We start from the raw sequence: 21881 nt of genomic DNA, 5'->3' as shown, positions 1-21881 counted from the left end.
TCTAGACGTCCTTAGCACCCATCTCGTGGAGTGAGATCCATGGTGTATGACATGAGTGGCCGAAATTGTGATTTGAGGGCTCATCACATCCTCTTATTTGCATGAATCAGACTTATGGATGACCAAATACTTCTTGTTGTACATAAACAACATGGAAATATATTCTTCTGAGCATGTATAGAGGTAGTTCGGGTACCTACAGGTGGTGCTAGTACCTCCCTCATGAGACATCGGATGGGTGCACGAGTAAGTGTGTTATTGTAGGTAGTATTAGTACCTTAGGTGATCCATGTTAAAAAGTTCTAACTTTTTATGTCACGTATAGGAGGAGCACACAGAGGAGCGGAGGCATGCAGGACTAGGCATCCTGAATGCCGAGCACATACAGAGGTGGACATAATCAGCCACGATAGATGTCGTCATTCCTGCTAGAAAATACGACGACACCACATACTAGGAATATATTTCATGGTAACATCCACGCATGTGTGCTACCTTACTTAGTGGACTTGTAGACCCGACCCCTTAACCCTTTCCCGAGGATCGTGCCCACATTTTTCATGTTGTGGTAAGTGATGCGGTACTTCTAACGAGTTTTATTGGTTAAACCTTCATATTACTGACATAGTCCTCATCTATACAGACTGAAGATGCGTATGAGATGCATACGCAGGTGGAGAAAGCTTGTGGGGAAGTAAGTGGGTCAACGATGTGAAGGGATCGGAACCCTCTCCGGGACTATATGAGGATAAGAGGGTCCCGTTTACAATCCACTATACGTGGTCTAGGTGGTTATGCCTCGCGTTGGAGGGGATACAACCTACCAGCTATGGACCTGTCCTGTGTCTCCCATAGTAGACGCTCATCCAGTGCCTGTGAGGAACCCATTCAGACATAGTCACAAGAGGCACCTTCGGTTATGAAGCATCATATGTCACGTTCCCGTGCTGAAGCCAAGGAGCGCACACAGGCTCCTGAGCTGAGCAATGTACACTGGGTTTACAGCACTCGCAGTGGACATAACCTCCTCAAACTATGATTATACCTCTGTCTACAACATCGACTCATCACGATGACATCATTGACTACACGCAACAGATGCCTGACTGGAGCGGCACACATGATTTTAATTGGGCTGTTGCAATGCAGACTACCAACTTCACCGCACTTCTCAGCGGACAGTACCCCAATATCATGATGCACCTGGGGTTCATAGTGGTACCAGCATGGTGAGCTTTCGGCACACCGAACTCGAGCATGTACTAGAGGCGTCCACACTTCCGCATAAGGATTCTTCATCATGGTACATGCAGGACCGAGTTAGCGGGTATGGATATACGTTCAGTGGGGGTCCCACAGGGCATGATGATGATGATAACGAGCAACGGCACACGTGGCGGGAGCCAGCTCAAGCCGCTGGGATGAGGGTCACACACCTGCCAAACGCTTACACTCCTAGGGATTGCGAGTGGCGGCGGCGTCATTGAGTAGGCAGTGCATTTGTTCGGTGCATTTGTACTTGTTCATGACACATGTATTATTCGCTTTATTGTCGTAGTCATCTTTATTATATCTTATTTACTTTATTATTAATGTAATTAATTTTAATTTATATAATATTTTTCAAATAATTATGGTATATAATTTTATTTATTAGTTATTTATTAAGTATTGTTACATATTAATTATTATATTTAATACTTGTTTAATTTTCTTAAATAATCAGGGATTCATGCTTTGGTGCAGAGCCAGAACGTTGCAGTCAACGATCAATAAATCTATAGCAGAATCTTCTAGTACAAACTTTTTATGAACACCTACAGCAAACGGTATAGCACTTAATGTCTCCTTGCAAGTTATGCATGAAGGAAAGGATGATCCCTTAAAGGAGAACAAACTAATCCAAGCCATGTCCAAATTGCATGCAAGATCCTTCTATTCTGCGTTAACTGCTCCGCTCCAACATGTAACCACCAACAAACTTAGAACCCTTTTGCACGAGTGACATCAAAGGTATGTTAGGATGTGCGAACTAGCTGACCATCCTTTTGTGCTAAGTTTCTCTAGGAGGCAAAGAAGGATAGTGATGTTACCCGACTAGTATGCATCCCACATTCAGGTTTGTCATTTTCTATTTGATCACCCTACTTACCTTTTATCTATTGATTTGAATGCTCCTCTTTTGCGTTAGGAATTATCAGAAGACGCAGAGTTGATCAACAAAGGCATCCTAAACTTCTTGGTAATATATATGCTATTCAGCAGGGGCGTGATGGCTGGTTCGCGTAGAAGACAACGAAGATTAATGAATCTAAGGGGTACATGGGCACCTTTTACTATTCAACCAGAAAATGACGAGGACGATAAGGATGATAATTTCATACTACCAATGTCTCGGCGTTCTAGTAGCAATACAGGAGAAGGTTAAAGGAACACTGCAAGAGGACATTCACACACCACATCGGAATAGCGTACAACCAATAAGGAAATAGGATGTGCTCCTATCGTTATAGCTCAAGATGATGACAACGACAATTTCATGCCACAACGAACCCTCCCTCTGAGGCCTCCATCTCCGGATGACACTGGTGACTCTAAAGATGATAGTGAATTTGCTTATACCCATCCTTACAACTTTCCATCATCACATCGGAGACGACAACCATCTTATCCTGATAGCATTGACTGACACAACTCGCATTCTTCCGCTAATTTGTGTCGCCACTTTTCACTGTCATCTTGAGATGATCCAGGTATTCAACAACTATATACTATGCATATGATGGTATTGTTTGTGGCTCAAGAAATCTCTTGTGATCTTTTTCTCCTTTGACATCAACCTTGGGCAAATGCACGATCACAACGCGATGTAATTGGATCATGAGATGGAGAGGATGCCGTTTTCGACATATGCCGTATTCAGCACTTCATGTACTGCATACAGGTATCTAGGCATATTTGGTGCACGTTATGCCAAATACATGAGGCCAAATACTATTTGTCATATATATTTTCGGTACATGTGTGTCAAAAACTTAATTTTGACACACCACATACTAAATACTCTTGCTATATTTATAAATATAACATTATATTATTTATTTTTTAAATACCAGTGAGTATGTTTTTTTTTTTGCGAGGAACGATTAAGTATGTTATCTATCTATTTTTTGTTGTTGCCGGGCAGATACCGGTAACGCTGTCTAGTACTCTAGTCGCGCTGTTGATGTTCAAGCATCGATCATGTTCTTCTCTGTTCTGGCTTGATTGGATCGATGTGATTGAAATACTCGATGGCGATGATGCGCAATGGTAGGTACTGGTACCTGTCGGCGTGAACTTGTATTACTAGTACATTAACCAGCAGATACGACCGATTAGATAGCTCAAGGCAAGAGCATTCCAGCCGTATGTACAAAATTTACAGAGTCATAGCGTGACAAGTAAACATAAGTTACATAACACAAGACAGTAATTATTCCTTTTTCCTTTCTTTTCTCCCAGTAAAACAACAACAAGCTTACACACCACAACGCTAATAAACGCTTTGGGTGGTGGGGGCAAATAGCCAAATTCTACAAACCGAGATAAATACATGATGCTGCTAGCTTATTCCTTCACATTTTCACATATCAATCTCGACCTACCCAAACTAAACCCTACGTACCTAGCTATGTTTCTATCTTCTTTCATATTATGTCTACATATGCTTGACAAACTTTGTCAATACATTGAGATATATGGTACAACTATACGTATGTATCAAGCTAGCTAATACTATCAAGCAAGTGACCAGCTGACACATTTTGCTCAAAAAGAGAAGGCTGAGTGTGTTGCATTGCACCGGTGTTTGGCTAACCGTAGAACGGGGAGCGGTGTGGGATGCCCTTCCTCCTGGACGGCCGGCACCGGCTGATCGGCGGCGTCCCCGGCGTGATGTTGGACCTGCTGCCCTCGTCGTCGGACCACCGGATGCCCGGCCGGTCGAAGCGGCCGAGCTCGAACCCGGCCGCCCTCCGGGGCTTCTTGGGGCTGAACGAGTCGTCGGAGCCGGACCCGTCGTCACCGGAGCCCTGCCCGCGCTTCGGCCGGATGGCGAAGGTCAGGCTCGGGTCCCACTGCATCCCTCCCAGCTGAAGATTGCACATCACAAGGCACATCCATCAGTGAACAAATGAATGATTTCAAGTGAAATCAGGGTGCAAATACCCTCCAAATGAGATTGTTTTGGAGGGTGATTGGTTCTGCATTTTCATGGCCACAACCACAAGAGTAGCTGTCAAAGGAATCGATGAAGTGAGCTGATGAGGACGTGTGAAAAAAAAAAAACAATGCCACGATGGAGCGTATTATCATCCATCTGTCGTCATTGCACTAAGTGAGAACACGGAGCACATCAGCTCGTTGTCTAACTGACGTCGATTAGCTGTCCTACTTTTTTCGGAGCTTGCAAAATAAACTACCAAATGACTTCCTTTAATTCTGACAAGACAAATATCTAGTCAGCACTACCAAATGAACAGAATATTACCTACCAATCCTCTCTATGAAGCTTGGAAGAGTCTGCTTACGAATTAGGATTCAAGAATTTCGTAAAAAAAAAATCATATATCTTTTGCAGATAACAATGTAGCCATTACGAGAATGCGGGGAACTCAGACATTCCTAAATGAGCCAAATCAACAGTTTCAATCAGGATATTCTTCTTCTAAAAGATTTTGATCCGAAACGATGTCAGCCCCTCGTCATTCTCTTTGGTAAACTGGCTGGAAGTACTAAAACTTGCAAAAACCAACAAAACATTGTTACTGATAGCTGTATATACCCAGGCCCGACAAACAAACAAGGTGATTCGGTAGAACATTACCTCCAGAGAAGTCAACTTTATCTGGATAACGCACACTCTTTCTTTATTTTTGAAGTGATAGCGGCTTAACTGGATAATTCATTTTGGAAAAGAAGGTGGTGTTTTCTTGATGAAAGATATATATCCTAAGCTGATGTCTCAAGTCTACCTACTCCCTGAAAGCAGCTTTATCCTAAACTAGGATACTGTTACAGCTTCAACTCCTGGGGAAACTTTCTATGCAGTGCCCATTGCAACAATCAGATGGATAGCTTAATTTATTGAGACAAATTTGATCTGTTACTTGCTACATTTGGGTAAGATACCATGGTTAAAAGGTACCAACAGATTGTGAGATTTGAGCTTCAGTGTTCTCTCTATTCTGGCAAATGATCCATGGCTTCTATCTGCAACACCATTCTTGATGGAAATGGGCTAGAATAGGAGATATGTGGACCCATTTTGGCCCCATTTAACGGGTGCGCCAAAGTTAATCCGGACCTACGACCCATACAACGTCAGCCGAAAAAGGACCAAAACTTACCAAGCAAGTTTGCCCCATGTATCAACGAACATGGAACCGTGAAGATCCCGTTTCGAAAATAGTCGGAGTTTTACATGAATCAATTCGATTCAATTCTCGCATGAGTCAGGAAAATCTCCAGAGTTTCCAAACGGAGGCGCAATGTGATCACAACTGCTACCTTTTTTTAGGACCACAACTGCTACCTCTGGAGGGCCTTTATTAGTCTCCCGGAGTAAGATATACATTTGGTTGAACTTTCCCAGCACAGATTAATATATACTAGTATCAAAGAAAGCTATCTAGCAGGACAAGCTTGAGGATGTTTTTCATACTACATCTTGATGAGTGAAACCTTTTTAAGTCCCACTTAGGAGGGCAGGCAGTGATTTCACAAAAAAAAAGGCTTGTAGGAGCTACATTGTCCCATCAAAATTCATGTGTCCTAAACAGGCGCAGATCCACCGGCGCACAAGAGAGCCTCTTAAGCCCCTTCTCCTCAATTTTTGGGTATGGAAGAGAGAGAAAAAGATGAGAAAAAAAGAGAGACCCTACTCGATGATTCTAAATCCGTCAGGGTACTAAACAAGCCTTTTCGCGGTCAGTTCTTTCATGACCGGTGCGGGAGTTCCAGGTCCTTTTTTTTTTCTAGAGGTCGGCCAATGCAGGTGGTTATCCGAGACAGAAAGCATAGGGCAAGCCCCAGGCCAGGCAACCCATTCACTGCCCGGAAACATTAGAATACCAAGCCACCGATCGCCGCCGCCGATTTGTGTTTGCGTGCGCGAATTCCTCTCCCACTCCGTGCGCGAACGGCAAGAGGATACGGCTGCGCGCTTTTCCCCTAAGGTGTACGCGCGCGCGCGCGCTCACGAGCCGCCGTTGCCGACTTGCCGTGCCCGTGCGCGAATGGAACCTGCTGGCCGCACACATTGCGTCCCCCTGGTGGCCATGGCCCCCACACCAAGCCTCAAGACAAAAACACCGCTACTTGCACCACACAGTCTTTTAGAGAGAGAGAGAGAGAGAGAGAGAGAGAGAGAGAGGAACAAAAAAGAAAGAACGAAGGGAACCTGGTAGAGAAGAGAGAGAAAAAGGGAGGAGGAAGAAGGAAGGAACTACTCCGTACCTTGCATCCGAGGGAGCAGAATCGGAAGGAGTCCGGGAGGCTCCGGCAGCAGATCTCACAGGTGTTGGTGACGCCCTTGCCGGGCCTCGCCTGCGGCCGGCCGTTGAGGAACACGATCTTGGCGCTGTTGATCACGTACGTCTGCACGTGCGAGATGTCGATCAGCTTCCCCACCTCCGACACCCGGATCACGTTGTGGTACGACGACCGCCGTATCTGCATGCATGCGCGCGCAGCCGATCGACCGATGGGAATTCAGCAGCAGCTAGCAAAGAAGGAGGAAGGGGAACTGATGAATTGGCTGATTAACCGAGGAGGAGGCTCACTGACCTGGACGACGTGGTGGTCACGGTGGGCGGGGAGGCAGTAGGCGCAGAGGGCGTCGCCGGTGCAGCCGAGGCAGAAGAGGTTGCACTCGTTCTTGCTCAGCTCCGGGTGCAACCGGCACGGCACGAAGAAGCTCGTGCCCAGCAGCGGCCGCAGCCACGGCGGGCCCAGGTCCTCCTCCGACCTCACCATCGGGCTCGGGCTCACCACGCTAACCATCACCTGCAACGCATCTCCACGCACACGCCAATTACACCATCATCATCGTCTCCTCCAAATCAAATGAAGTCTATGCACACACAGCTAGACCTACTTACTGATCAGCTCAACTCACCATACGCATCGATCTAGATACACCTGCACATATACATGCATGCATGGAAATTAAGCACACATCAACTGCAAAAAGAAGAATTTTACCATTGGTATAAGGTCCTCCAGAGCTAGCTGATGTTTATACTCTAGCTATAGGTCGGTGCAACTCAACACCTGCAGATTGCAGCAATAAGCAGTAAGGACAAAGAATCAGTCTGCAGAGTTCCAAGAGGAGGATGAATGCAGGAGACAAAGACGATAAAGCATACGTGATGTGATGGAAGGGGCCCCGGCCCGGCCGGATAACAACGGTATCAACAGATTAATCGTCCTTACCTGCTTCAGAGGGTAGAAGAGTTCAGTGGCCGGATCGATAAGGGAAGAGAGGACGACGGCTAGCTAGACGGAGAGTGGTGAGGAGGGGATCGATTCGGGGCTTCTGGAAATTCAAGAATTCTCGGTGGCATCGTGTGAAGTATATATCGCATCAAGGAAAGTGAAATACATACATACATATATATATATATATATATATATATATATATATAATTAATTTCTTCTTTTTTCCTTTCTTTTTTATTGACAGGGGGAGGGAGATGGGAAGGAAGAAAAACGCGAGCGATGGAACGGTGGAGGCCGATGTATAAGGCGGTTTGGTTTGCATAGGAGACGTGTCGACGGCTCTTTCCTGCGATAGCTAAAGCTCCCCATAAGAAATCCCTTTTCAGGGCTGCACGCCCATCCTTTGACGTAATTGCTGAATTCTCCAACCGATTCTTTCAATTTCGTAACCTGAGAATTTGTAGAGGTACGGGATAGAAGAAGAAAGAAATGGAACAGAAAGGTGGAGAAAAAAGAAGAGGCAAAGTGATTTCCACGTCGAGCAATATAGACCGTCCGATAGGGACGGTGGCTTGTGGAAGATGGCCACAGGGGTTGATGAGGACCTTAGTGCTTGATGACGATGGTGCTAGTTTAATCTAACCACTTAATTTCTCCAAAATTAGTGTGAGTTTGTTCGTTTCCTCTTCTCTTTTTTCTTGCCTTGGGCATGAACTCCGTTGGATAATCTCTTCCAATTTTTTAGTCACCATGATAATGATAGCATTTGTACAGTGGCATCTTGGGCCCCAAGCCATGGCCAAGTGGATGTGTGGTAACCATGGCTATTTTCTAGCATGTACTCAACAAAGTATACCATCATAAATAGTACTAGTTGATAAGACTATATCGCCATTGTTATTCTAGAAAGAAGCATGTGTTAGCTGATAATAGCTCAGACATAATAATGCTTATGGTTCTAAACTTTCACCTATTGAGATACCTGTTTTATTAGAACACATTATTTGAAACAATCATTTTAGAAAAGATGTTGCATTACTCGTGTTGCGGTTCGTTGATGGTAGGTCATGTATTTGAAAACTTGATTTTTTTTATAAAAAAAAAACATGCATGGTTTTTTTGTTTGCAGGCGATTCCAAGAATTTGTGACTTGCCTTAGGGCTTCTGTGTTGCAGATATCATTTTTCATGGTTTACTTATTTTCTGTGTCAACACAAATGAAAGCTAGGTATTTATATAAGATATTGCGGTACTGGTTTAGATTTGTATTTATCAGCATAATGGTGGAATTTATTTCAAAAGATTATTATACTTAATCGAGGAAAATAAAGGCACACCTTATTGTCTTTCCCACATTGGTACTACTTTCCCACAATTAATTCGTATAGGGAGGATGCTTTCTAACTATCATTGGTTAAATATAGAAATGTTTGATTAAAACAAGATATATTCTGGTTACTCTATGTTTCTTTTTTAGTATGAATTGTAGAAACTTATATATGGAAGTTAGACTATGAGAAACCAAGTTGTAATATGCATTGGTTTTCTTGTGATGAGTGATTGGTATTGTCATTTATTTGGTTTGATGATCTTCGGTTTTACATGAGATTTGATGTGATTTGAATTGATTTGAGATTTCATTTGAGCATATTGATTATGGACTAATTGGAATTGGAGTTAGAGATATATGTTTGCTTGTCTTATGATGTGTGCAGGTGATGGATGCAACTTGGCGGTCGACGGCGGGATGATCGGGGCCAAGCGGAGTGCTTGGTGCCAGACGAACAAGGAGGCCGGGCGGAGTTAAGGGTGATCCTAGTTGAACACGTGGAGGTCAAGCAAAACATTGAAGGCGAATGGAGACGGAGTGTTGACAAAGTAAAGCGAAGGGGATGCTGGTGCAAGTGACAAGGCGGCCCGACGGATCGGGAGCGGAAGAGACTTACCGGCGGTCAGGATCGCATGACGGAGTACACGCGTCGACATCGAAGCGTTTATTTAAGGTGTAAGCAAGGCGGTGAGTCACGCTTTGAGAAGCGTGCAGACGGTTTCGCGGTTTGGCCTTAAAACCGTGGGAGGACTGAAGGAGTATGTGGCACTATCGCGAAGCTTGCGTCGATGCGAAGCTAAGTCATAAAGGCGCCGCAGTCGTCCGATGAATGGAGAAGAAAATGGACCAAAATACCCTCGGTTGTAGGTAGAAGTATACTACAAGAGAGGGATATTTTGGAAAAAGCTAGAAAACTTAAGGGCCAAATTTCTTAGACTTATAAATAGAGGGGTAGGGCTAGAGAGAGCTTTGAACCAGCCACTTGAGACCTCTTATGTCACCTATTTGAGAGCCTTAGAGTTAGGATTTTAGAGGAGAGAAGGATAAATGCTTAGCCTATATAATAGGTGAGAATTTTGAGAGATAAATCTTTGTGATCCACCTAAAATAGGACTGATCTCTTTGAGTAATTAAGTTTATGTTTTTTTGCATATATTTGAATTCCTTCCCCCTTCTAGTTTCTCTCTATTGGTTCCCTTGCAAGTTTGCAAGTTTTTCAGTTTTCGGTTTTGATTTTCGTTTTGGTTTTTAGGCTGAAATTTTAGCACCTTGTGAGATCATTCTTTTAGTTGCTAGAGGCATAAAAACTCACATATGAGTGTATGCTCATGGGTCTTGAGTACCATTGCCTCTAGATCATCAACTTGGAGAGGTTCCTTGCCCGGAGATCTTTTCTTTGAGCTGTAGTTTTTCACCTTTCCAGGGTTATTTTTCTTGATGCTAGTAGCTTAAACACTCACATACTCATGTATTTAAGAGGATCTTGAGTCCCCTTGTCACTAGACTATCATCTTAGAGGATAACCTTATCCGGTGTCTATCTTCTCTAAATTTTTTGAAAGTTGCGAGTTTTATGAACAAAGACATATGGAATGGTCTTGAATGGAACCTATAGTTTATATTCCATCCGTGGAGTTATTTTGCCATGGAACTAGTCTTCTTGCTTTGTCTCTCTAATTCTTTTGCTTCCGCTCGAGCATTTTGAGGTGCATTGACTGAAAAATAAGAAAATATCATCTATTTCGAAAGAAATTTGTGAGACATCTATTCATCCCCTCTAGTCATCATTCTCGTTTCTACAGACTAATTCACCATTAAAAAAACGATTGTTTGATCTATGAGCCTGGAAATAAATATAGTCATACTTGTGTCTATAGCTTTCTCTGGAAGCTAGTTTTCGACACAAGATGAGGTATCTTTGTTGAGGTTGAGATGGCAATAACAGATCTGTTTGGCGTCAATGCTAAGAAAACAGACAAGGACAAGGTTGTCATAGCTTCATTGCGACATTAATATCACTGATATATCCATATTATATAGATATTAGCGGTCATATAGTTGTGCATGATTTCTTGTTTTTGGTCTCATATAATCAAGGAAGGGTATACATCTAAACTGTACACCGCATACGGTCGTCCTGCTGATTTTAGGAAAGGAGAAATATTAGGCAACTTCCAAAGACATAGCAATCCTACTTGAAGCGTGACAAGTGTTTTTCATATCCTACGTACACACTATGCATGTTGTGTAAGAGTTCTTGTGCAGTGAACAAAAGAAAAACTCTTGCGCGAGGGGAGGAAGAGCGTCGGCGAGGTGGCAGCGGGAAGGCAGAGGGAGGCGGTGAGCACAGGAGGCGGCGGTGGGAGACGCGCAGGAGGAGGTAGAGGTCGAGACGCTTGTCGTGTGTAGGAAAAAAAAGTGGCAGCAGTGGCGAGAGGGGCAGACACAGCGGTGGCAGTGACCGTCGTGGGTAGAAATGGAAGGTCCACGTGGTTGAGCAGCTTCGATTGTGGTGTCTGCGATTTGACACTTCTAGAACGAACCGGATGCAAATGTTAATGGATTGTATTCCTCCGTGATGAGATTGGACAGCTCACACTTTAATTTGATGTGGAGTAGCTCTTTTGCTGCGAACTTGATGAAGTTTAGATATAGAAGATTCTAAAGTTTTGGCAAAAGTGAACTGAACAGATGGCCACTTTGCAAGTTGATCAGAAAAGCTTTGTCAGCTTGGGTGTGTACCGAGTAGCAGTAGCAGAGAAGAAAGCAAGATTTTTCCAGGCGCACACTGTGAAAAAATGGAAAAATCCCTCCGAAGCCTCCTCTTTTTTTCCACTGTAAGCGAAACAAGAAAGGAGGTTTCTAGCTGGAAAGGCCTAGAATCTCCACCGTATCAAGCAGATGAGGCCAAAACTGGAAAAGTCTAGTTGTAATCTGACCCTCCTTCCATGGTCTCACACATCCATCTATCTGAATTCCTGATGCTCCGTTTCTCTCTCCTCTGTCTTTTCTTCTCGATCTTTTTTTCCTAATCTTTTTGCTCAAGTTATGTCTCGCTTTTCCTATTTTCTTTTTGTATGATTTTCCCATCTCTATCTGACCTATGCTGGCTCTATCTTGGACGTCATCAGGATAGACAGCGATCATCTGCGTCGTTTGTTCTGTTCCTTGCTTTGTTTCTAGCTGGACCAGTCTCGATTCCTCTGCCTTGGGCACATAGAATAATCGACGATCAAGTTCTACATTGTTTCTTCCTTCGAATTAAAGGGTCTCGAACAATATACAACTTGTGCTGTTAGACTGGTTAAGTGATCAAATTCGCTGGTTCTTGTGGCTTGTATGGCTGTACTCCTACTTTGCAATGCAAAAACCGATCTGAGATGTACATAATTAGCTCAGCAGAAAATACCAACACTGAAGAATAATGCAGTTTTCTTCTTGATAATTTCAGATTATTGCCCAAATTTCCCACGCAAACAGAACGAATCATTCGCCAAATAAACAGAGGAGAAGATAATGCACCTCCAATTTGTTTTCCGTACAAAGAAAAAGAAGAAGAGCAGCTATGTGCATCTTCTGATGCATGGGCTGAAATAATCTTTTTCATTATTAAAAAAAGAAGAAGATAGTGAACCTGAGAAGTAGCAGGAGGCCACACTTGTTGTCTCCTCGAACACTGCCCATCGACAAGCGTGCATGTGTTCAGCTGGGACTGGGAGAGAGAGAGGAGAAGCGGTGAGCCCTGAGCCGTCAGCTCGGAGATGTGCCATCAGGATACGCATCGCGTGGGTGATCGTTTAACTCGGAGGAAGTGACGCTTTTCCACGGCCGGCCTCACCTCTCGGATTAGTCGTGACCGTCAAGTTAATTTCTGCTTTCCACTGACGGACGAAGCAGCTACACCTGCCCAGTTTCCATCCCATCAGCGGGCACACCTTCGCGGAGTTGGAAAACGACCGCTTCAATTTATTTTTCTCCCACAAAACCTTTTTCGTGATGATTGTGAGAAATTAAGTAGGGAAGTATCTGGTTTTATATACGATGAGATATTGATAATAGTTAATACGTCTTGAATTTGATTAGCATATGTTTATGGATGATTGTTTTTATTTATATCTAATTTGACTTGACGGTGTTTGAAATTGTCGAATTCTTCTCTGTGCGTAGAAAAAATACAACACCGGAAGTTTCAGTGTGAACATTGGATGTTCTGGTGTTCACGGAAGTTCCGATGTGAACAGTGTACATTTGTCAGACTATTTCTTGCTGATAGCAATTTTTTAAGCGAAATTAGAGATCAATGCACTAGAAGGTCCGGTGAGTGTGGTGGCTACACCAAAGGGTAGTACCGGAGTATCTGCAGAGAGGAGATTTTTTGCGCTAAGTTTGATTATGTACGTCGGATAGTCCAGTATTAAGATTGTAAACACCGAAGAATGCACTAGAACTTTTGTTACAGAGATGTTGTAGAAGGGTGGTTCTATGGATTGGTACACCGGATTATCCAGTGATGGACATGAGATCACCGAAGCTATGACCAAACCTTTTCTTGCAGAGAGCAAAATTTTCCGAAACAAATAGTGTTACATTCCTTGGATAGTCCGGTGTTCAGTAGCAGAACACACCGGAACATCTGGTCTTCAGGTTTTTTGCAGGATGTGCCGTGAGTTGAAGTTTTTGATTTAATGCTAACTTGGAGATGTTTAGAGTGTGGGGAAATATGTTTGCTTGTTTCAAGGTGTGCAGGTGACGAATGAAACTTGGCAGTCGACGACGAGTGATCGAGGCTAAGCGGGTGATTGGTGCCGGACGATCAAGAAGGGCCGGCGAAGTTAAGGGTGACACTAGCTGTACATATAAAGGTCAAGCAAAGTATGAAACAGATGATGAAGATGGTGTGTTGATAAAGTCAAGCGAAGGGGATGCCGGTGTAAATGACAAGACGGCTTGAGGGATCGGGAGTGGGAGAGACTTTCCGACGATCAAAATTGCAAGAAGGAGGGCACACGTCATCGTCGGAGCGCTTGCTTCATATGGAAACAAGTAGTGGCCAGTCACGCTTTGAGAAGCATGCTAGGGTTTTACGGTTTGGTCTAAAAACTGTAGGAGAACTGGAGGAGTACGTGGCAACACCGTGAAGCTTGCATTGAGACAAAGCTAAGTCGTAAAGGCGTCACGGCCGTCCGATGAACGAAGAAGAAAATAAACTAAAATACCCTTAGTATTAGGTAGAAGTGTACAACAAGATAGTGGTATTTTGGGAAAAAAAAACTATGAAACTTGAGAGTCAAGTTTTCTAGGCCTATAAATAAAAGGGTAGGGCTATGGGAGAGGTTGAACTAGCTATTTGAGCTCCCTGTGCCACCCATATGAGAGTATTTTGCTAGGGTTTTAATATATACAAGAATGAGTATTTAGCCTATGTAATATGTGAGAGTTTTGAGAGGAAAATTTTGTAATCCGCCTAAAATAGGGCTGGTCTCTTTGAGTAATGAAGTTTCTTTTGTTTCATATGCTTGAATTTTCCTCTTTCTAGTTTCCCTCTCTTGGTTCTCTTGCCTTGTGGACAAATTTTTTCTTTCTGGTTTTGATTTTTGTTTTGGTTTTTGGCTGAAATTTCATCACCATGTGAGATCATTCTTCTTGTTGCTAAAGACATAAAATTCATATACACATACTTATATGATAGGGTCTTAAATTCTCTTGCCTTTAGATAATCAATTTGGAGAGTTTCGTTACTTGGTATTTATCTTTTCTTGTTTCTTTATTAGTTATGATCTTTCGAGTGCTAAAATATATAGATTGATCTTAAATGGAATCTACAGTTTATATATCATCCATTGAGTTGTGTTATCTCAATTTTCTCTGGTTAAAACTTCTCCTGATTTTTGCTTCTGCTTGAGTTTTAAGGTGCGTTGGGTGATCCAAATAGGAGAAGACACTCGATTTTGCAAGAAATTTGTTGAGACTATCCACTCCTTTCTAATCGTCAATCTCGTTCCTACAATTAGTATCAGAGCTAGATTGATCACTTATTCACCTTAACCGGCTTTGTGATCTGTAGGTGATATGAAGAGAAGTGGGAAGATTCCGCTATTTGATGGCCATGATTTTTTTTTTACTGGAAGGTGCGCATGGAGGCTTAACTTCTAAGTCAGGACAGTATAATATGGGAAATAGTTGATTCTAACTATGAGATCCCCACTGCTCGCATGAGTTAAGTTCAAATCGAACAGTATGAGGCCAGCAATAAGGCCAGAAATATTTTGTTCACCAATCTAAATCGGAGTGAGTTTGACAGGGTCCAGCATCTCCGTACTGTCCGGGAGATCTGGAATACTCTGAGTGTCTTTCATGAAGGCACTAATCAGATTAAGTCCATACGTCAAAGCACATACAACTAGGAATATCAAATGTTTGTGTAAGGCCCCGAAGAGTCTTTGGATGTGATGTTTGCTCGTTTTGATAGAATTATTAGCAATCTTCGATCAGCTGGTGTTTTACCCTGTTATGACCACGAGAGAGCAATCAAGCTTCTCTATAGTCTTGACCGTAGCATATGAGAAGTGAAGATCTCGAGTATTGAAGAGTCTCTAAGTTACAACATGTTGATTTGTGATGAGCTCTTCAGTAAGCTCAAATCCACCGAGATAGCAAAGGCGGTTCAGATTGGTCTCGGGAATCTCCTGTCTCAGAACATGGCATTAGTCTTTGGACCTGATGGTGGTAATCAGTCTGCAACTGGCTTTTCTTGTGCTAACACTTCATCGAGGAGTAGGTGATTGTGAAGAAGTTCATCCGATTCTACAACAATCGCCGAGACTGGAGGAGGGGTGGTTCTCATTCCTGCTTTGAGTGTGGTGACACTACCCACTTTAAGATGGACTGCTCTAAGCTCAAGAAGAGGAATGTCAGTGACCACGACTATAACAAGCAGAAGAAGAAGAAAAAGAAACCTTTCTTCAAGAAGATACACGACAAGATGACCTAGAAGACGGTTTCTAGGACATTTTTGGTGACTCTCAGCAACATCAACACTTCTTCCAGCGATGAGGAGAGCTCAGAGGAGGATGAACCACAAGCAAAGAACAAGAAGAAGGCCAAGGACTTTACTGGTCTCTGCTTCATGGCGAACGACAACAACGATGACGGCGACCCCGAGCTAGATCCTTCTGAGGTATTGGCTTTCTATGACCAGTTTTTCATCCAAGTCGATACCTTGAATGATGCTCTCGTTAGCCAGGATAGGTTACTTAAGAAAGATGTGCATGAGTTGAATGATCTTAGGCTGTTGTCTCTACTGAACTTGCATTGCTTAGGTCTAGACCCGATGTTGAGGAGTGTGAGAATTACCTAATTGTCATGGCTGAACTTGTCGAGCTTCATAATGTATATGCTTAAGTCGCCAGTCGGCTTGAGAGTGCCGAGAAGAAGCTCCTTGAGGAGGAGTCTAAGTCTACTCTCTTAGGTGCTTTTAAGAATTACCCTTTGCTTACAAATGATGTTGAACTGAAAGACAAGCGCATGAGGAGCTAGAGTCTAGATTGGAGAGTGTTGGGAGTTCTAAGGATGTGCAACCAAATTGTTTCATCTGCACCAACTTTCAGGACAAATTTAGCTAGGTTAGAGGGCAAGTTCAAATGCTTTTGACTGAGAATGAGTATCTCCTTTCTCCAGTGAAGAAGTGCTCAAAGGGCAAAGGGAAAATGAATTTTGTTGACAATGCGGGTTTGACTCTTAGGTTAGGTTTTGAGAGGGTGACTTACAGTAGAGAGATTAAGACTCTGTTCACCATACCTACTACCCTAGAAGCTGAGAAGTCCAAAACCAATACAACACCACAACCCATTAAGAAACACATTTCTCAATGCACAAAGAAAAAATCCGCACCACAACCCAAAAGATCTCCACAGCCTAAAATGAGAGAGCCTGTGAGAGAACCCTGAGTGACTGGCAGACGAGTTCCTAAGAGACGCTACCACTACACCTACTGCCAGAGAGAGGGTCACTTTGTTGGATTTTGCTTTCCCCGTAGGAGAGATGAGCGGCGTGAGTGGGAGTGGAGCACCCAGGACATGTACCGCCCCTCTGTTAGTGTACATGAGCCTTTTCCTCACTTCCACTTATGAGTCCCTAGCGCTTTTCAGTCTCTTCCTAGAGGTGTTGTCTGGTGAGGATTTTGCTATGATGCATGTGGTTTTGATCCACGTGTAAGAGGCTTTGAGTCTTAGCACTTTGTCGGATCACGTTTTCCTCATCGTAGTACTCGTCCTCAGCGTACTAGAACTATTTTACCTGCACCTGCTTTTACCACTTCAAGGCAGATGACTCAGTACTGAATTCTCAAGAGGTTTTTGACTAACCCTAGTACTGAGCTATCCACCTATTATTCTTCTCATATGTAGGTGGCAGACGGAGGGTTGGAGAACAAGTGCCTCATTGACTTTGGTTCTTCGCGCCATATGACTGGAGATTCATTATAGTTCTCCAGCCTCACCTCCGTGAAGTGACATGAGTACATCACATTCAGGGATGATTGAAAAGGAAGGACAAAAGTAAAAGGTATGGTAAGGACGAATGAGAGTTTCACTATCAAAGATGTAGCTTTGATGTAGCATCTGGGATACAACATTCTCTCTGTATCTTAGTTGTTGGATAAGGACTTGGAAGTGCATTTCAAATGCGATACTTCTTGAGTCCTCGATTCTTCTTACTCTTTGATTTGCAAGATTTCTCGAGTCGAGGGAGTTATTAGAGCTGATTTTTCTGAGTCTCTTGATTCTTCTCATTGCTTGATTGCTTAATTTTCTTCTGAGCTTTGGATGTGGTATAGGAGACTAGGGCACATGAGCTTTGATTTTCTTTCTCGTTTGAATGTGTCTCTAGGACTGATCCGAGGATTGTCCAAACTCAAGTTGGAGAAGAATCTTATTTGTGATCCTTGTCAACAAGATAAGATGGTTGATGCCTCCTACCCACTTGTCAATTTGGTGATGATTGAATGATCGGGAGAACTTCTCTAATATTGACACTGTTGGTCCTTCTCAGGTTCGTTCGGCGGTCGAAAAGTGGTATGTTCTTGTCATTGTTGATGACTTCTCTTGTTACATTTGGGTCTTCTTTCTTGTGAGCAAGGATGAAGTGTTCTCACACTTTCGGAGCTTAGATTTGAGATTGTTTAAGGAACTCTCTGGTGCATTGAAAACAATTTGCAGTGATAATAGCACCGAGTTCAAGAACAATCTCTTTGATGCTTTATGTCTTGATCATGGCATTGAGCATCAATTTTCTGCCTCAGGCGTTACTTAGTAGAATGGCGTGGTTGAGAGGAAGAATCATACTTTGGTAGAGATGGCTAGGACGATGCTCGATAAGCATAGGACTCCTAGGAGATTTTGGACTGAGACCATTAGCACAACATGCTACATCTCTAATCGGATTTTCTTATGCTCGATCTTGAATTTGACTTCTTATGAGTTGCGCTTTAGGAGGAAGCTGAAGATTTCACATTTGAGAATTTTTGGTTGCCGTTGCTTAATCCTAAAGCGTGGCAACCTTGATAAGTTTGAGTCATATTTTTTCGATGGTATTTTTTTGTGGTATTCTTTTTATGGTCATTCTTACAGGGTCTTTAATCTTGATACTAATACCATCATGGAGTACTGTGATGTGATATTTGATTAATCGACCCCCTGTGCTAGTTCTATCTTTGAGTGTGCAGATGATCAGAAGATGAGCGAGAGCATCTTTGTAGATGACAACCTTTTAGCTCTTGGTGAGGATGAGGATGATTCACTACTTCCCTTGACCACACCTGCTTCAGAGCTGACACCTGCTTCTTCTACTCTAGCAGAGGGTCCTGCAGCGTCTACTTCCACTTCAGCTGCTCTCGAGACTGCATCAGCACAGGTTGAGAGGGAGTTCGCCTCTACGCGTGAGGCCCCTCAACACATTCAGCGGTGACACCCTCCACACATGATGATCGGATATCTTGATGAGAGGGTAACGAGATCCAAAACCGCTTCTCATGCTCATTTTACTGATTCTACATTTGTTGCTTCTTTTGAGCCCTATGATGTTGTCATGCTTTATCTGATTCAAGTTGAGTCAATACCATGCATAAAGAGCTTAAATTTTTTGAGAGAAACCAAGTTTCGGTCCTTGTAGAGCCACCCCATAATGTTCACACCATAGGTACAAAATAGGTTTTCAAAAACAAACAGAAGGAGGATGGGTCTATAGTGAGAAACATGGCTAGAATAGTGGCTCGGAGTTTCACTCAGGTTGAGGGGATAGACTTTAGAGAGACTTTTGCACTCGTAGCTAGGCTACAAGCCATCAGGATCCTTCTTGCATTCGCGGCATCTAAAGGTTTCAAGTTGTATTAAACAGATGTCAAGAATGCTTTTCTAAATGGTTTCATTCAGGAAGAGGTCTATGTTAGGCAACACTTAGGCTTTGAGCACCCCAAATACCCACATAGAGTTTACAATCTTAGAAATATTTTGTATAGACTTAAGCAGGCACCTAGAGCTTGATATGATAGGCTTAGGTCTATCTTGCTAGAGCATGAGTATGTGATGGGGTCAGCTGATAAAACTTTATTCATTCTTAGACATCATAATGATTTCTTACATGTTTAAATACATGTGAATGATATCATTTATTGTGGCTCTTCTCATGCACTTATGGCCAAGTTTGCAGAAATTATGAGCAGAGAGTTCAAGATATCGATGATGGGCGAGCTCAACTTCTTCCTTGGGCTGTAAATCAAGCAATGCAAGCAAGGTATATTCATTCACCAGATAAAGTACACTAAGGATTTGTTGAAGAAGTTCGATATGAGTGATGCGAAGCCCTTAGCAACACCGATGGCTATTTCGACCGTGCTTGATCCAGATGAAGATGGCGAGGAGGTGGACCAACAGGAGTACAGAAACATCATCAGCTCTCTCCTATACTTGACGGCGACAAGACCCGACATCCACTTTACCGTTTTCTTGTGTGCTCACTTCTAGGCTTCACTGAGGATGTCTCACCGCCAAGCGGTGAAACGCATTCTGAGGTACCTCAATCACACTTTCGAGTATGAGCTTTGGTTTTCTGCTTCCTCTTCACTTTTTCTTTGAGGTTTTTTTGGATGTGGATTTTGCTGGTTGTAGAATTGACAGAAAAAGTACCACTCGTACTTATCACTTCTTGGGTACTTCTCTTGTGTGTTGATCTTCTCGCAAATAGTCTAGCGTTGCGCAGTCTACTACTGAAGCTGAATATGTAGCTGATGCTAACTGTTGCTCATAGATTTTGTGGATGGTGGCCGACATATTCATTAAGCCTCTAGATGCTACCAGATTTGCCTATTTGAGGAAGAGCTTGGTGTGTGCTATCCCTATGGCCTTGTGTGAGGGGGAGCTATTCTTGTACATACTCTATCTTATTTTTGCTGTATTTACATTGCATTTAATTATATAAGATAATCATAGTAATTGAGATTTGACTTGTATGTCTTTAGCATTTTCTTGTCCCATACTTGAATTTAGAATAAGTTGGGTAGTTGTGCAGAGCAATCTTTTAATCTTAGGCTCTTCTTGATCTTTGACATGAAACATCTCAAGCTAGCTAGCTTTCCTTAAGATAAAATTTGGCAATTTTATTAATCATGTAGATTATGAAATGCTACATTCCTGATCACCATGTTCGTAGTTGCTTTAGCTTAGTCAATGCATGTGATAAGACTAGTTTGATGGATATCTTGTTCTAGAACTTCTTGATTTAAGATAGTGGATTGGGAAACATTGTATTATATTTTCTATCTTTGTCAAATGTTTAGCTCATGATAAAACCTTAATGGAACATATGTTTCTTGTGTCGCAAATACACTACTTGACTTGATCTTGTGAAAATTTGATAATTTGTGGAAAATTGAATAATCTTGAAAATTCAAATTTTTTGTGCTCAAATGTGATTCTATGCAGTTGTCTTGAAGCCTCAAGGTGTTTGTCGTACCAAGTCATGCGACACTTTGCTTGGATAAGAGAGAACTTGAGGATGAAATGAAAGATATGTTCCTAATTGCTAATTTCTTAATCACTTGATCTAACTAAGTCTTGATTTTATATGTGAGCGTTTGCAAAGCCTACTGTCATGAATGCTTGTTTGCCCAGTTTGATATTGAAGTTGGCTAGTTCTTAATGTTTGTATTCCCTCGACACGAGTGAATACTTATGTAGTGGTCACTTTTAACATGATTTGCCTATGTGAACTTTAATATGCCAACCAATTCTTCGGATTTAGCTTGTGAAGCTTCTTGTTTTTGTGTCATTGTCTCTTTTTAAGCCTCTATACGATCGTGAGCTCCACTTTCTACTTGCTGGAGCCCTTTGACGTTTCTAGCTTTTACAAATGCTTTGTGGTATTCTTATGAAAACTCATTAGGTTTGCATGTTCATGCATTGCATAATGTTTTGTTTTTGATGTTTGCATTGCCAAAGGGAGAGAGCATATGCACAAAGAAGAGGATATGCTATAAAGGAGGAGAAATGAGAAAAAATTACAACAATCTCAAAGAAAAATAAAAAAATGTGCATTCATCAAGGGGGAGTCTTTTTTTTTTTTTGAGTTTTTGAGCTTTTCTTGCTCTTTTCATATATCATCTATGGAGTAGTGTTGCATCGATTTTCTATTGTTAAAACTTCTCTCAATTTTTGCTTCCGCTTGAGTTTTGAAGTGCGTTGGGTGATCCAAATAGGAGAAGATCATTGATTTGGTAAGAAATTTATTGAGGCACCTATTCACCCCTTCTAGTCATCAATCTCGTTCATATAGATTGTATATTCCTGCTTCATATATTTCAGTCGCCTAAAAACGAAGAAGTTTTGAGGCGACGTTGAATTGAAGGAAGCCGGAAAGGTTAAGCGGCGGGGTAAGATTTCAATTGGGATTTATCCATCGGCGGGTTTAGAGGGAGGTCATGGGAGACAGGTTAGACCCGCGATGGTGGCGGCGTGAGGGTGGAACGACGGGAATATCGTTGGCCGCGAGCTGTAGGGGACAACCAGATAGGGAGGATC

General features: G+C 42.5%; 1 protein-coding gene across 7 annotated transcripts; it reads right to left on the bottom strand.

The window, feature by feature from the left end:
- Positions 1 to 3450: 3450 nt before the first annotated feature.
- LOC133883310 (protein RGF1 INDUCIBLE TRANSCRIPTION FACTOR 1-like) lies at positions 3451 to 7639 on the bottom strand. 7 transcript variants are annotated; one of them, XM_062322595.1, is made up of 5 exons: positions 7477 to 7639; positions 7246 to 7314; positions 6829 to 7058; positions 6499 to 6714; positions 3451 to 4133 (listed from the first exon to the last, which is right to left on the bottom strand). In XM_062322595.1, exons 3-5 carry the CDS (start codon positions 7042 to 7044, stop codon positions 3855 to 3857), a joined length of 711 nt encoding a protein of 236 aa, XP_062178579.1. In that variant the 5' UTR covers positions 7045 to 7058; positions 7246 to 7314; positions 7477 to 7639; the 3' UTR covers positions 3451 to 3854. The 7 variants fall into 7 exon arrangements, with proteins under 7 accessions (XP_062178579.1, XP_062178577.1, XP_062178580.1 ...); XM_062322593.1 differs by having other exon boundaries at positions 6829 to 7047; XM_062322596.1 differs by having other exon boundaries at positions 7410 to 7636.
- Positions 7640 to 21881: the final 14242 nt, after the last annotated feature.

The sequence above is a fragment of the Phragmites australis genome, chromosome 10 (genome assembly GCF_958298935.1).
Source record: "Phragmites australis chromosome 10, lpPhrAust1.1, whole genome shotgun sequence".
Lineage (NCBI taxonomy): Eukaryota > Viridiplantae > Streptophyta > Magnoliopsida > Poales > Poaceae > Phragmites > Phragmites australis.
The sequence above is the reverse complement of the archived record's forward strand: the minus strand, read 5'-3'. Positions and strand labels throughout refer to the sequence as shown.

What these genes read in the sequence shown, in the direction of transcription:
- LOC133883310 (XM_062322592.1), bottom strand. An exon ending in GTGACCACCACGTCGTCCAG is followed by an intron (nt 6,715 to 6,828) that starts GTCAGTGAGCCT and finishes GCATGCATGCAG; the next exon opens with ATACGGCGGTCGTCGTACCA. An exon ending in TCTGCTCCCTCGGATGCAAG is followed by an intron (nt 4,134 to 6,498) that starts GTACGGAGTAGT and finishes TGCAATCTTCAG; the next exon opens with CTGGGAGGGATGCAGTGGGA.